Here is a 16,583-nt window from a genome sequence, read left to right on the forward strand (position 1 = left end):
CTTGTGGTTGAAATCCTTACCTAAAATAACCTACTTTTTATATAGCGCTAACGTGTCCCTTTGCCAATGCCACTTCGAAGATTATAAGAGCCCTACGTAATATCGGCGTTCATTGGTTACATTATCTGACATTTTTGACTCTCTTATGATAAAGGGCAAAGGGACATGTTAGCGCTATATAAAAAGTAGGTTATTTTAGATAAGGTTCTGTGGAAGCATTTCAACCACAAGGTGGTAGTATTGGATTACAAAATAATGAGATGCCCTTTGCGCGCGAGAATGACCAGAGATGCGCAAGATAAGAGTCTTATCTCTTAAACAGAACTCTCTAATGTATTCCATGACATTCCTTTATCGTTGATTTATTCGACTGATGAGGACCATGGTCGTGGTGGGTATGCTATAGCCTACTTATGGGAGTCGCTTGGGGGTCACTGCACTGTCAGTCACTCAAAGTAACTGACCGAGCCCTTCAATTATAGTATGGGTGTCCAGGTTGCAGCGTCCTGTGCTGTAGGCCTATGCGGAGTTAATATTAGTTTCAGGGTTGTCAAACTACAGCTACTTCAGAAGGGGGGAGTCTCGGTCTCTTCTCATTGGATCCGTTTTATCCAAGGGTTTCTCATGAGGTACGAGTGGGAGGAGAATTTGAGGCAACAAGTGGTATAAAAAAAATCCGCTTCTGTCCAGGGAAGACAAGAAGTATAAATACCTCCGCTGCTCCTAGTATTAAGTGGTGCTGCCGAGCGGTAGAACAGTATTTTAGCTCCGCTATAATAGCAATGAAGATTACACTATTAAACTAAAAATAGCAAACATTCTCGACACAGACTGACTGTGGATTTTTGTTACATTATACTGATGAAAAAATATTTTAGTTGTGAGGTTGCTAAGACTAAAAATAGCTAAGTGACTCAAGATTTTCTACCGACTACAGACACTATCAATTGACGAGTTGAGCTGCGTATGGGCTTGGTCCGGAATTTTGGTTGAAAGGTTGTCTTTGTTTTAATGATTTTTTGAGTGCAATTTCCTTTGCTGAAGATGTTTTCAAAGCGATTTTTCGTTTTACTAGTCCTGTGCGTAATCGACAAATCACTTTCTAAATTGTTTGCATCCGAGGAAATTGTACCTGTCAGGATAAATGAAAGAAGCAGCAGTCGTTTTTGGAAACGAAGTGAAGAACAGCCGAGGTTTAGACTCAGTGCCTTTGGCCGAGATTTCACTTTGAATTTAAGCCCAGATAACAGTTTCTTATCTACTACACTGACAATTCAACGCATCAAAGCAAAAGATCTCTACACTTTACGCAGCGCCTCAGGTGCCCATGGCAGACACACTTCATCTGATGCTGAAACTGAAACGGACTTTCACAACTTGATAAACAAGACACAGGAGATGGAAAGAGATTTGAGAAGCTGTTTTTACTCTGGGACTGTGGACTCCAACCAAGATTCTGTTGTTGCGGTCAGTCTCTGTTATGGCATCCTTGGATCGTTTGTTACAGACGGGGTTGAGTATTTAATTGAGCCCAAAGTGCTCGGCTCAGGGAGAAGGGAGAGGTCCACTGAACAGTTACATTTGATCAAAAGAAGAACACCCACAGAAGCACCACATGACACTCAAACTGTCTTTGATCAACTGAGTGAGGAGAGTCGTGAAAAAGCTGACAAGGAAAGTTTTAAGCATGAGGAAAAAGATCCTGAGAGACAATTACGAGGGAAACGCTTTGTATCAGCACCACGATTTATTGAGACGCTGGTGGTTGCAGACGCGTCCATGACACATTTCTATGGAGACGAGATAAAGGTAGGATATATTCGATTATTCGATTACTATAGCCCATGCTGATTCAATTATTTGATTGCATTTAACAAAAATGAAAGTGCCATACTTTCACCAAATTCTGCATTGATAATTTACAACACTAGAATTGGAAAGACACACTTTCCACAGAATTGGAAAGACACAATTGGAAGTTGTTTCCACATAATTTCAACCAAAAACAATCAATGTGATGAAGTTGAATCAACGTGTAAAACTGATTGGATTTGCAAAAAGTTATCAATGTAAGGGCATTTCCTATTTTTATTCACCCAACCTTTAACATAAAACCAATGACATGGTGACATTTGTGGTTGATTTCACGTTGAATTCACTGTTAGTTACAACTCAACCAAATGTAAATCAAAACTAGATGTTGAACTGACATTGTGCCCAGTGGGAAGTTTTCTTAACAGGCTAGTTCAAGATTGAAATTTAATCCAACTCCCAATGTGGAAACACCCACAGTCAAAATGTTTAAAAAAAAAACTAATTTGTGTTTAAATTGAAAATAATTATAGCCTATATTTTGGGTGCAGAAACAATGGTTTTGCTCTGCTCTGTCATGCAAAACTAGGCTCTCCACACTTGCTGTTTAGCTGATATGCATGGAGTAAACTAAGTTGGAGTAATGAGGTCATTTAAAAAGTAAGAGTGCATAGAGAGTAATGATGGGATTGGGAAACCTCTGATAAGGTCAGGCAGGAGAATTATGCTTTGGCAGTAATTTCGTTCCGCATTCCTTATGACTTAGCTACTAAATCATCACCATTAAACAATGTTGGGGTCATGCAAGTGATAAAGAGCATGTGAGCATTATACGTTTTTAAAGATACTTCCTATTTAAAAAAATATAAAATAATTGTAATTCCAGTCTGGCAGTTATTTCACTCACTTAGTTTTTTCCCTCCAGTTTTAGCCTAAATCATCATCACCAGTGTTGCCTTGTAAGCCTCCCTAATATCTAACTGCCTGTGTCCTCCCTTTCTCCAGCACTATATCCTTACCTTGGTCTCTGTGGCTGCCCAGCTTTACAAACATCCCAGTATCAAGAACTCTGTCCACATGGTGGTGGTGAAGATGGTGGTGGTGGAAGACGAGGAGGTTGGACCGTCACTCTCCAATAACGGGGGAGTCGCTCTGCGGAATTTCTGTGCCTGGCAACAACAGTTCAACCCGGCCAGCCAGAGGCATCCTGAGCACTACGACACTGCTCTACTTTTCACCCGAGAGGTGAGCACTGCCTGCCCCATATGTATACTGTTACACATTACATCAATGTCACAGGATATCCCTAACCCCTTATTCTATAACCATATTACCAAATGGTTTGGAGAGTTAATGAAATAATGTAAGCAAACAGTGATATATTTGATTATGTATCCTCTAATGAAATACAATTGGCTGTCTTATGTCCATGAATCAGATCAGATGAGCTTTGAAACCTATAGGGCTGAAGGCTCTCCTATGAGCTATTTTTAGAATGGTTACAAATCAGCCTTGAGTGACAAGACATCCCTTAAAATGGCCAAGGTATGTGTGTAATGTTGCTGCCCTGAATTTGACCTGCCAAAGAATGTGTGCCACATGCCTCGCCATAAGAGAAACCAAAAACTTGAGACTTAAATTGGAAGTAGTTTGCACATGCTGTCTCCCATGAGTGATGCTTCTGCAAAACAAGGTGTAGACGTGCTGAGTTGAATTCAGCATGTCGCTCTATGTCCAGATGTCCTTTGAATCATGTACGGTTATGTCTTGTGTTTTGGGTCATAGGCCCCAGGAAACATTTATCTCAGTCACAGAGAGCCAGCCTGACATGTGAAGGGAAAATGTTGAGGCATGTCGTTGAAATATATCTCTGATACCACACCATTAATTTCCCCACATCATAGATCTGCTTCTGTCTGCCAGGAATATTTATTTGCTTCATTTAATGATGGAAACATTGACAAACAAGTTTTTTTGGCATGTGCTCTCAAGTGAAAAGAGAAAAAAACAACCAGGGACAAATAGAAACGCTGTCTAAAGATTCATTGTTTGAAACCACTGCTGTCTGTCTTCCAGGATATCTGTGGACATCAGAGTTGTGACACCCTAGGGGTTGCTGATGTGGGAACCATGTGCGATCCAAAAAGGAGTTGCTCTGTCATTGAGGATAATGGACTTCAAGCAGCTTTCACTGCTGCCCATGAACTTGGTATGACTTGTGCATTAAAAAATTTAAACTTTCTCAAACTTCTATATTGACCATATATAAAGATACTATAGGTCTACATACATTTTTCCTCTTGTCAAAAAGGGTCCGCTAAATGCACAGAAATATTGTCCACAAATAACTTCATTTGGACAGAATGAGGCACACACATGAGCCAAAAGCTTATGGAAAAGGTTGTTAGCCTACAACTAATAATTGTGTGGTTTAATGAGATAAGAACTTGATATGAACCATACAGTCCACCCCCAAGCCTAATGTAGATATAAACTATTAGCAACTTTACTTCCATAGCGTACCTTAAATAGTATTAATTTAATTTGAATGGGTGTTCAGGGTCCCTCTTTCATCCCATGATCGGTACTGAATACTGATACAGTATTGTTCTCCTTTAGGCCATGTGCTGAGTATGCCACACGACGACTCCAAGAATTGCGAGAGGATGTTTGGGAATCTGGGCGGCCATCACCTGATGGCCCCTCTGTTCGTTCACCTCAACAAGACTTTCCCCTGGTCACCTTGCAGCGCTCTCTACATCACAGAGTTCTTTGACAACGGACACGGTATGTCATGCTGATAAACAACACTGACAACTCTGATGTAGAAAACTTATTTGGTAAGACTTTCTATGAGGAAAGTGTTAGAAAGTGTTTATTTTTATTGAACGTTTTTAATTGACTTGATATTACAAGAAAACATTTTTACATCTATTGTACTTGTTTTATTCTACTGCATGTATATCACAGCATCTGAATACTGTGTGTTGAGGTCAGAAGGCTGGACGTGAATGAAATCAGATAATTAAATTTAAAAAACTCAGCAGTTGCTGGTAGCGCCATTTTTACTAGAGCCTTCTAGGTCTGTTTTTACTAGAGCCTTCTAGTTTAAACCACTCTGTTATGAGGGCCCAGTTTTCACTTCTGTATTTTATTTTACAATATCTACCCACTTAAACAAATTATGGCCTCTGACAACGACAATAAATACTCTTACAGGAGAAGTTACTTATTGTAAGCCATTATGAAGGCTCATAATGCTTATAACAAGATATAAAGCATTATACCTGCAGGCTTCAATCAATCAATCAATCAATCAAATGTTATTTATAAAGCCCTTTTTACATCAGCAGATGTCACAAAGTGCTATACAGAAACCCAGCCTAAAACCCCAAACAGCAAGCAATGCAGATGTAGAAGCACGGTGGCTAGGAAAAACTCCCTAGAAAGGCAGAAACCTAGGAAGAAACCTAGAGAAGAACCAGGCTCTGAGGGGTGGCCAGTCCCCTTCTGGCTGTGCCGGGTGGGGATTATAACAGTACATGGCCATTAAGGCCAGATTTTTCCCCAAGATGTTCAAACGTTCATAGATGACCAGCAGGGTCAAATAATAATCACAGTGGTTGTAGAGGTTGCAACAGGTCAGTACATCAGGAGTAAATGTCACTTGGCTTTTCATAGCCGGGCATTTAGAGGTTGAAATAGCAGGTGCGGTAGAGAGAGACAGTTAAAAACAGCAGGTCTGGGACAAGGTAGTACGTCCGGTGAACAGGAAAGGGTTCACAAGTGTTCACAATGTTAACTCCACCTGTAGTTTCTCACCTCTGCTTTGCTTATGTGCAAAGATTATCTGCAGTTGCACTACAAAATCTCAAAATGGAGATGCATTGGAGACATGCAGAATGCAGAGATGCAGAATCCAAGATGGCGTAGCAGTGCGGTCGTGTACTCTGTGTGTGTCCGTGTAAATAGCCTGTTCTTTGTATATTTTTGTATTTTTCGTACATATTTCCCTATCACACTTTTCATCCTTCTACTAAATATACTTTCCTGCAACCCGCCTCACTCAATGTGGAACGGATTCTATTATTGACTTACCTTTTATCTAGAATCTCCAGTTGAAACTAGCTAGCCAGCTAACTAGCTACTTGCTATTAACCACCGTTAGCGGTTTTCACCTAGAACATCGGATTTTCTGCCGGAATAACTGAATCACTGGACATTAACACCGGATCGCAACTAGCTAGCCGCAACCGAATGGATGTTGCTCTTGGCTAATCACCACTGCCCCCGAAGCAAGCACCAGTTAGCCTTGAGCTAGCCTCGAGCCAGGCCCATATCCCGGCTATCTACCTCTCTGTCTACCGGACGGGAGTAGCCAGCTAACTAGCTACTTGCTATTAGCCACCGTTAGCGGTTTTTCACCATTGTCCGTGGCCTGCACTACCTAGCCTGGACTATTATCGGCCAGTCTGCACTGTCTGCACAGCGCGTTATCGACCCAGAACATATCGATTTTTCTGCCGGAATCACTGAATCACTGGACCTTTAACACCGGATCATCGCAACTAGCTAGCTGCAACCAAATGGATGTTGTTGTTGGCTAATCAGCCTTGAGCTAGCCTCGAGTCAGGCCCATCTCCCGGCTATCTACCTCTCTGTCAACCGGACGGGACCTCCTAGAGTCGACATGGAGCCCCGCCGATCCATCACGACTGGTCTGCCGACGTAATCGTCTGTGGTTTCAACAGGCTTCCCATTGCGACGACCATGAAGATCCATCTGCTAGCCCCGGCCCGCTAGCACAAGCAAACAACAGCCGTGCTTCCTGCTAGCCTGTGCTGTAGCACCAATTCGAACTGCTCTCGGACTCACATATTGCTGTTCACTGGACCTTATGATCACTCAGCTGCACAGCTGATGCCTGCTGGACTGTTCCTTTACATGGTACCCTGTCCTGTTTATCTGTTTAGCCTCAGCCCAAACGTTCATCACCATTACCAGTTGTTGTCTTAGCTCTCTCGAATAACACCTGTGATTGCTTTATGCCTCTCTCCCATATCAATATGCCTTGCCTATTGCTGTTCCAGTTAGTTCTTATTATACACTTTCACTGTAGAGCCCCAAGTCCCTCTCAAACTGCCTCAAATAGCTCCTTTGTTCCACCCCCCATACACGCGGAGACCGGCTCAATCGGTGCCTCCAGTGATGCTATCTCTTTCATTGTTACCCAACGCTTAGGTTTACCTCCACTGTACTCCTATCCTTCCATATCCTTGTCTGTACATAATGCCCTGAATCTATTCTACAACGCCAGGAAATCTGCCCCCTTTATTCTCTGTACCCAACGCACTAGAAGACCAGTTCTTAAAGCCTTTAGCCGTATCCTTATTCTAGTCCTCCTCTGTTCCTCTGGTGATGTAGAGGTTAACCCTGCAGCCCCCAGTATCACTCCTACTCCCCAGGAGCTATCATGCTGCCAAACATGCCCTCGTAAAACTGACTATCCTACCGATCCTTGACTTCGGCGATGTCATTTACAAAATAGCCTCCAACACTCTACTCAGCAAATTGGATGTAGTCTATCACAGTGCCATCCGTTTTGTCTCCAAAGCCCCATATACTACCCACCACTGTGACCTGTACGCTCTTGTTGGCTGGTCCTCACTACATATTAGTCGCCAAACCCACTGGCTCCAGGCCATCTATAAATCACTGCTAGGCAAATCCCCGCCTTATCTTAGCTCATTGGTCACCATAGCAACACCCACCCGTAGTATGCGCTCCAGCAGGTATATCTCACTGGTCATCCCCAAAGCCAACACCTCCTTTGGCCGCCATTCCTTCCAGTTCTCTGCTGCCAATGACTGGAACAAATTGCAAAAATCTCTGAAGCTGGAGACACTTATCTCCCTCACTAACTTTAAGCATCAGTTGTCAGAGCACCTTACCGATCACTGCACCTGTACACAGCCCATCTGAAATTAGCCCGCCCAACTACCTCATCCCTATATTGTTATTTATTTTGCTCATTTGTACCCCAGTATCTCTATTTGCACATCATCTCTTGCACATCTATCATTCCAGTGTTAATACTAATTGTAATTATTTTGCACTATAGCCTATTTATTGCCTTACCTCCATAACTTGCTACATTTGCACACACTGTATATATACTTATTTCTGTTGTATTTTTGACTTTGTTTTGTTTTACCCCATATGTAACTCTGTGTTGTTGTTTTTATCGCACTGCTTTGCTTTATCTTGGCCAGGTCGCAGTTGTAAATGAGAACTTGTTCTCAACTGGCTTACCTGGTTAAATAAAGGTGAAATAAATAAAATAAATAAAAAATGTGTTGACTTCTGTAACCGAAAAAGCATTGGTTATTTGCATGATAACATCAGAAGCCTCCTCCCTAAGTTTGAGTTATTCACTGCGTTAGCACACTCTGCCAACCCTGATGTTCTAGCAGTGTCTGAATCCTGGCTTAGGAAGGCCACCAACAATTCAGAAATGTCCATCCCCAACTACAAAACTTTCCGTCTAGATAGAACTGCCAAAGGGGGTGGAGTTGCAATCTACTGTAGAGATAGCCTGCAGAGCTCTATCATACTATCCAGGTCTGTGCCAAAACAGTTTGAGCTCCTACTTCTAAAAATCCACCTTTCCAGAAATAAGTCTCTCACTGTGCCGCTTGCTACAGACCCCCCTCAGCCCCCAGTTGTGCCCTGGACACCATATGTGAATTGATTGCCCCCCATCTATTCTCAGAGTTCGTACTGCTTGGTGACCTAAACTGGGATATGCTTAACACCCCAGCCATCCTACAATCCAAACTAGATGCCCTCAATCTCACACAAATTATCAAGGAACCTACCAGGTACAACCCTAAATCCATAAACATGGGCACCCTTATAGATATCATCCTGACTAACTTACCCTCTAAATACACCTCCGCTGTCTTCAACCAGGATCTCAGTCCGTAACGTGTCCGCGGTCAAACGACCATCCCTCATCACTGTCAAACGCTCCCTAAAACACTTTAGCGAGCAGGCCTTCCTAACTGACCTGGCCCAGGTATCCTGGATGGGTATCGATCTCATTCCGTCAGTAGAGGATGCCTGGTTGTTCTTTAAAAGTGCTTTCCTTTCAATTTTAAATAAGCATGCCCCATTCAAAAAATTCAGAACAAAAACAGATATAGCCCCTGGTTCTCCTCAGACTTGACTGCCCTTGACCAGCACAGAAACATCCTGTGGCGTACTGCATTAGCATCGAATAGCCCCCGCGATATGCAACTTTTCAGGGAAGTTAGGAACCAATATACACAAGCAGTTAGGAAAGCAAAAGGCTAGCTTTTTCAAACAGAAATTTGCATCCTGTAGCACTTACTCCAAAATGTTTTGGGACACTGTAAAGTCCATGGAGAATAAGAGCACCTCCTCCCAGCTGCCCACTGCACTGAGGCTAGGAAACACTATCACCACCGATAAATCTACAATAATCGAAAATTTCAACAAGCATTTTGCTATGGGTGGCCATGCTTTCCACCTGGGTTACCACTACCCCAGCCACCAGCTCTGCACCCTCCGCTGCAACTTGCCCATGCCCCCCCCCCCCCCCCCCCGCTTCTCCTTCACACAAATTCAGACAGCTGATGTCCTGAAAGAGCTGCAAAATCTGGACCCCTACAAATCATCTGGGCTAGACAATCTGGACCCTTTCTTTCTAAAATTAGCAGCCGAAATTGTCGCAACCCCTATTACTAGCCTGTTCAACCTCTCTTTCGTATCGTCTGAGATCCCCAGAGATTGGAAAGCTGTCGCGGTCATCCCCCTCTTCAAAGGGGGTGACACTCTAGATCCAAACTGTTACAGACCTATATCCATCCTGCCCTGCCTTTCGAAAGTTTTTGAAAGCCAAGTTAACAAACAGATCACCGACCATTTCGAATAACACCGTACCTTCTCCGCTATGCAATCCGGTTTCCGAGCTGGTCATGGGTGCACCTCAGCCACGCTCAAGGTCCTAAACGATATTATAACCGCGATCGATAATAGACAGTACTGTGCAGCCGTCTTCATCGACCTGGCCAAGGCTTTCGACTCTGTCAACCACCGCATTCTTATTGGCAGACTAAATAGCCTTGGTTTCTCAAATGACTGCCTTGCCTGGTTCACCAACTACTTCTCAGATAGAGTTCAATGTGTCAAATCGGAGGGCCTGTTGTCTGGACCTATGGCAGTCTCTATGGGGGTGCCACAGGGTTCAATTCTTGGGCCGACTCTTTTCTCTGTGTAGATCAATGATGTCGCTCTTGCTGCTGGTGATTCTCAGATCCACCTCTACGCAGTCGACACCATTTTGTATACATCTGGCCCTTCATTGGACACTGTGTTAACAAACCTCCAAACGAGCTTCAATGCCATACAACACTCCTTCCGTAGCCTCCAACTGCTCTTAAACACAAGTAAAACTAAATGCATGCTCTTCAATCAAACGCTGCTGGCACCCGCCCACCCGACTAGAATCACTACTCTCGACGGGTCTGACCTAGAGTATGTGGACAACTACAAATACCTAGGTGTCTGGTTAGACTGTAAACTCTCCTTCCAGACTCACATTAAGCATCTCCAATCCAAAGTTAAATCTAGAATCGGCTTCCTATTTTGCAACAAAGCCTCCTTCACTCATGCTGCCAAACATGCCCTCGTAAAACTGACTATCCTACCGATTCTTGACTTCGGCGATGTCATTTACAAAATAGCCTCCAACACTCTACTCAGCAAATTGGATGTAGTCTATCACAGTGCCATCCGTTTTGCCACCAAAGCCCCATATACTACCCACCACTGTGACCTGTACGCTCTTGTTGGCTGGTCCTCACTACATATTCATCGCCAAACCCACTGGCTCCAGGCCATCTATAAATCACTGCTAGGCAAATCCCCGCCTTATCTTAGCTCATTGGTCATCATAGCAACACCCACCCGTAGTATGCGCTCCAGCAGGTATATCTCACTGGTCATCCCCAAAGCCAACACCTCCTTTGGCCGCCATTCCTTCCAGTTCTCTGTTGCCAATGACTGGAACGAACTGCAAAAATCTCTGAAGCTGGAGACTCTTATCTCCCTCACTAACTTTAAGCATCAGTTGTCAGAGCACCTTACCGATCACTGCACCTGTACACAGCCCATCTGAAATTAGCCCACCCAACTACCTCATCCCCATATTGTTATTTATTTTGCTAATTTGCACCCCAGTATCTCTATTTGCACATCATCTCTTGCACATCTATCATTCCAGTGTTAATACTAATTGTAATTATTTTGCACTATGGCCTATTTATTGCCTTACCTCCATAACTTGCTACATTTGCACACCCTGTATATATATTTTCTGTTGTATTTTTTACTTTATGTTTTGTTTTACCCCATATGTAACTCTGTGTTGTTGTTTTTATCGCACTGCTTTGCTTTATCTTGGCCAGGTCGCAGTTGTAAATGGGAACTTGTTCTCAACTGGCTTACCTGGTTAAATAAAGGTGAAATATATATATATATTTTTAAACATCCTAAGGAAATTAGAGATTGGCTGCCAGATTGTTTGTGGTTACTACTTATAGCTGAAATTGGGCGTGAAGGACAATGTGTTTGTTATTTGAAGAGATTAATATTATTTTGTAACATTTAATCAAGACCTTCCTTTCCTCTGAGTCATACATACAGAGAAGGTTTCGGTTCTCACAAGCCAAAAGTAACAGCTGTTACAAGCAAATATGGTCTTTATCAGTTAGTCAGTGATTCCAAAGAGAGTGTATGTAGCTAAGAATGTTGTCTGATCACTTGGTCAAGAACAACATCACACTAAAGCTGTAACGCCCTGACGTATGGAACTCTTGTATGTTGAGTCAGGGTGTGGAAATCTATGTGATGTAGTCTATGTTTAGGATCTAGGTATTTTGTTTCTATGTTTGGCTGGGTGTGATTCCCAATCAGAGACAGCTGTCGCTCGTTGTCTCTGATTGGGGATTATACTTAAGTAGCCTGTTTGCCTACCTTTGTTGTGGGATCTTGTTCCTGTGTTAGGCTTGTATTGTGTATAGCCTTGGGCTTCACGTTACGTTGTTTATTGAATAATAAACATGTTCGCATACCACGCTGCAGCTTGGTCTGACCCGTCTCTCAACGTTCGTGACAAAAGCTCATTGAATATTTCTCCAAATAAGAGATCATGGGTTTGAGAAGCTTTACCAACTGTCCAGAATGTGATTGTGTGAAGACTCCAACAAAGTCAGCTTCAAGTCTCCACATTATATAACCTTTAGATTTTTTAAAACAGAACTCTTGTGTGTTGAATCACAGGCGACTGCCTTTTGGATCCACCGGAGAGCATCTTACCGTTACCCGGTGAACTCCCAGGCACCACATACAGTCTCGACCGCCAGTGCCAGCAGATGTTTGGGGAGGAGTTTGTGCACTGCCCCAACACTTCTGACAGTGACATCTGCAGCCAGCTGTGGTGCAGGGAGGAGGGCAAGCCCCACTGCACCACCAATAACGGCAGCCTTCACTGGGCGGATGGCACCATGTGCGCCACCAACAGGAGCTGTCTGCACGGTGCATGCATGGCAGCCCACGAGGTCATGCAGCCAAAGGTAAGCCCTAGTTTTTCTCAGAAAAGGGGAGGATTTTGACACAAACTCTGTCTCAGAATGCCCTGTTAGTTACTATATGTTTATTCATGTTTCTGTGATAGAGTATTTCCTTCCTGCATTGTAAGGAAGAATGTACTTTTGAAAGTACAAGCTCTTTAGCATGTGTCAATAAACTCGATTTATAAATTGACATGCTGGCAGTTAATATACTTTTTGCTCACCCACTAGTAAAAGCTTGTGAAAACACACCTACATGCACACAGTTTACTTTAGTCTTGCCAAGTGCGCCATGGGTTCCGCAAGTGGTGATACATAGGGCAGGAATGTGGGAGACAGCAGAAGCGTGCCACACTGACGGACAGATTTACCCAAATCATGGCATGCCAAGAGACGCCGAGGCCCCAGCCTAGACTGTGGGTGAGTTGGACGGCTCATGTTATCATGGCACTCAATACTCACTCTGTTTCGTTTTGGCTTTACCACAGGTGGTTGTGGATGGCGGCTGGGGCGCGTGGGGACCATCGCAACTCTGCTCCAGGACATGTGGAGGGGGTGTGGAGTTCTCCTACAGGGAGTGCACAGATCCCGTGCCCCAGAATGGCGGAAAGTACTGCGAGGGCCAGAGAGTCCAGTACCAGTCCTGCAACACCCAGGCGTGTAAGAATAATGATGGTAAGGAATATTTTGTCTAGGCACTTGCACTACAGAATTTCTCTTTATTTATATAGTGGTGAGCTATAGTGGTGTTTTTAACCTAGATTTTCAATAAATGTGTCTCCTTTGATATTAGTTTGATGGATAATTTGTTTCCCTTTGTCATTTTCTCCAACCTTAGGGAAGAGTTTTAGAGAGGAGCAGTGTGAGAAGTACAACAGCTTCAACTATCTTGACATTCTTGGGAACATGAAGCAATGGATTCCAAAGTACGCTGGTGTGTCGCCCCGGGACAGGTGTAAACTCTTCTGCAGGGCCAAAGGCAGCAGTGAATTCAAAGTCTTTGAAGCCAAGGTACATTCACTAAAAATCATCTGTAGAATGTTGGCCACTGTAAATAAATAGCTTGCCATCACTGTTTGGTGAATCACAGTGTTAAGTAAATTGAGACCTCAAGTTTGCATTTGTGCTCCATAGGTTGTCGACGGCACCACATGTGGTCCCGACACTACGTCTGTCTGTGTACAAGGCCAATGTGTCAAGGCGGGCTGTGACCAAGAGATCGGTTCAAACAAGAGGCTTGACAAGTGTGGCTTGTGTGGTGGGAATGGCCTCAGTTGCAGGAAGATCACTGGTTCATACAACAAAGTCACGTGAGTATACCTAAATATTCCAATTCCAATTATGGTAACAGGCATGTATGACCCTAATATAATGTCACAGCTATTATTGTCTTATAATGATCCAGACTAAATAACAGTCAAATTTAGAAAGCATTATTGGTTGATTGTCTTTTGTGCTGCTGATGTGATTACAGCTGTAATGAGACATTTGCTTTTTTCTTTCAGTTACGGATATAGCGACATTGTGACCATACCTGTTGGGGCTACCAATATTGACATCAAACAGCGAAGCCATAGAAACATCAAACATGATGGAAACTACCTGGCGATCAAGCGAGAGAGCGGTGGCTACATACTGAATGGTAACTTCTCTGTGTCCACTGTGGAACAGGATATCCCTGTTCTCGGGGCTGTGCTGAAGTACAGTGGCTCATCCACCACCTTGGAGAGAATCCAGAGCTTCAGACAACTGAGGGAGGCCGTCACCATCCAGTTGCTGGCCACTGCTGGGGAGGCATTTCCACCCAAGGTCAAATACACATTCTTTATCCCCAAAGATGTGTATTTCACTAAATCCAAAGAGAGAAAGGCTTCATTGCATATGATCCAGGCTTTCGGTGTGCCCCAGTGGCATTTGGGCGAATGGTCAGAGTGCTCCAAGAGCTGCAGCTCCGGGTGGTCCCGAAGGAACGTTGAATGCAGAGACAACGCTGGTTTCCATTCCAATACCTGCGATAAGGACCTGAAACCCACAGATATCAGACCCTGTGCTGATCTGCCGTGCCCCATCTGGCAAATGGGGCCTTGGTCATCCTGTTCACGAACTTGTGGCCAGGGGGAACGCAGACGCAGTGTTGTCTGTATAGACTACACCGGCAAGACTGTAGAGTCGGAGAAGTGTGACGCTAACAAGCAACCTGCGCCAGTGTCGGGAGAGTGTGTTTACCAAGAGTGCTAGCGAGGAGACATGAAGACAGAGAAAACTTTGGGAGGGGTAGTGTAGTGGACTCTTAACCACCTTGACCTGACCGTGCTTTAGAGAAAAGCAGGGGAACCCTAGTTTGGAAATGAAGAGTGCACTAACTAACCCGGACAAGTCACAGGACACTTGCCTGTGACTTGATGTTTTACAACCACTAGAGAAGTTTGAACCAATAGAGATCTAGCTACCTCAGGATGTACATGTTTTGTTAAAATAAAAAAAGGTACTGTGTGCGAATTATTATTCTCTCCTAAAAGCTATTACTTTGCATAAAACCTACTGACAAACACCATTGCGGTTAAATATACCTCAATTTCCAGCATATAACCCATAACTATACAGTACAGAGTCAATAAATGAACTGGGCTAATAAAGTTAGTCTAAAGGCATACTATTCCTACCATAACATGTGACATTATCATTGCAAGACAACAACTTACAGTGCTTATTATTTTGAGTAAAAGGGGTTTGTGTAAAACATTTGTTTAGGTACACAAGATGGAAAACTTTGTAAAATACCTTGCTTGTGGATACCTTGCTTGTGGTTTGCTCTTTTGTGTCATTTCCTTGGATAAAATGGTATTTTCTAAATGTGAAATTGTGTTTACTGCCTGTAAAAACGTGTCAGAAAATCTATCAAATATATCTGCTATCTTGTTATTGGTTAATGATTTGTGGTACTGATATGCTTAAAGATTAAAATGTAAGTTCACCCATAATCATTCAAATGACTAGGTCTGCCATTGACTAATCTCTCGTGGACAAACTATGTAACTTAATCTGATGCAATTACGCAAGATTTTTGTTCTGGGTTTCCGAGATTAGCCATTGACAGACACTAAATCGAAGAATATACTTTGTAACAAAAAAGCAACCAGCATATTTAGTAGTAAGAATGAACCAGACATTTTAGTGTTCCTAAAAAATGTTTTACATTAGAGTTTGAGTGTACACTTTCTTTGTGTCAAATTTAGTTTAGCATAGACAATGGTCAGGAATCTGATCTGAGGTAAATCAGTGTAACAGGGACTTTTCCTCTGTTCTGTATCTTTATGTAGTGTTTTAAAGGAATTCTATGGCTACAGAGAATTGGAAGTACAACCAAATTCAATATAAACACATGATGTGTGAAATGGTATCTATTTGCATAAAGAACAACACCTTTGTTTGTAATAATTTCATAGTTGATAAAAAAAAAATATTATTAATAATGCGAAGAATGCTCTATTGTTTGTCAGATGTCTGTATGTATATGTTTGATTTCTCATTACAGTTTTGTATGTCATAAAACAAAAAAAGCAAAATATGATATACCTTCAATGAAGGACCATACTATATTATTATTATTATTGTAGCTTCCTTTCAAAGCTATTTATTTTTGTAAAGTTTTTACCTTGGACATGAAATTATAACATTTTCAGAAGCTGCTGTCTTTGAGATTTATGTCTACAATAAAATGGTAAAATACATCACATTTTACTATATGCTGTAAAAATTTAGTTGTCTATTTTGTTACCCGTTTTGGAAAGTTAAAGACCCACTTTAGCTATGTTTGGCTTACAACAGGCCTGCTTCTCCTTCCACTGCAGTCTGCTGGTTAAACACAAATGGCATAGCAGTGCGGTCGTGTTTTATGTTGTGTCCTCGTGTAAATAGCCTTTCTTTTTGTGTGTCTTTTTTCGTATATATTTCTCTATCTCACTTTCCATCCTTAACTAAATATACTTTTCTGCAACCCGCCTCACCCAATGTGGAACGGATTCTATTATTTCTTCATACCTTTTATCAAGAACCCACGGCTGAAACTAGCCAGCTAACTAGCTACTTGCTATTAGCTATTGCTATTAGCCACCG

The 16,583-nt window shown here is 42.7% G+C and overlaps 1 protein-coding gene across 1 annotated transcript; it reads left to right on the forward strand.

Annotated features, from left to right (window-relative positions):
* The first annotated feature begins 1,039 nt into the window (after nucleotides 1-1,039).
* Nucleotides 1,040-16,213, forward strand: LOC311105803 (A disintegrin and metalloproteinase with thrombospondin motifs 8-like). The gene is made up of 9 exons (XM_084148003.1): nucleotides 1,040-1,809; nucleotides 2,818-3,057; nucleotides 3,889-4,021; nucleotides 4,432-4,599; nucleotides 12,178-12,470; nucleotides 12,956-13,142; nucleotides 13,306-13,478; nucleotides 13,602-13,777; nucleotides 13,973-16,213. Exons 1-9 carry the CDS (start codon nucleotides 1,045-1,047, stop codon nucleotides 14,703-14,705), a joined length of 2,868 nt encoding a protein of 955 aa, XP_084004129.1. The 5' UTR covers nucleotides 1,040-1,044; the 3' UTR covers nucleotides 14,706-16,213.
* The last annotated feature ends 370 nt before the right edge of the window (nucleotides 16,214-16,583 follow it).

The sequence above is a fragment of the Coregonus lavaretus genome (genome assembly GCF_964263955.1).
Source record: "Coregonus lavaretus genome assembly, chromosome: 30".
Lineage (NCBI taxonomy): Eukaryota > Metazoa > Chordata > Actinopteri > Salmoniformes > Salmonidae > Coregonus > Coregonus lavaretus.

Excerpts from the sequence above, each read along its gene's own strand:
- LOC311105803 (XM_084148003.1), top strand. The coding sequence starts at position 1,045 with ATGTTTTCAAAGCGATTTTTCGTTTTACTAGTCCTGTGCGTAATCGAC. Across the intron at positions 4,022-4,431 it reads CACTGCTGCCCATGAACTTG|GCCATGTGCTGAGTATGCCA; the intron begins GTATGACTTGTG and ends GTTCTCCTTTAG. Across the intron at positions 13,479-13,601 it reads TCAAAGTCTTTGAAGCCAAG|GTTGTCGACGGCACCACATG; the intron begins GTACATTCACTA and ends TGTGCTCCATAG.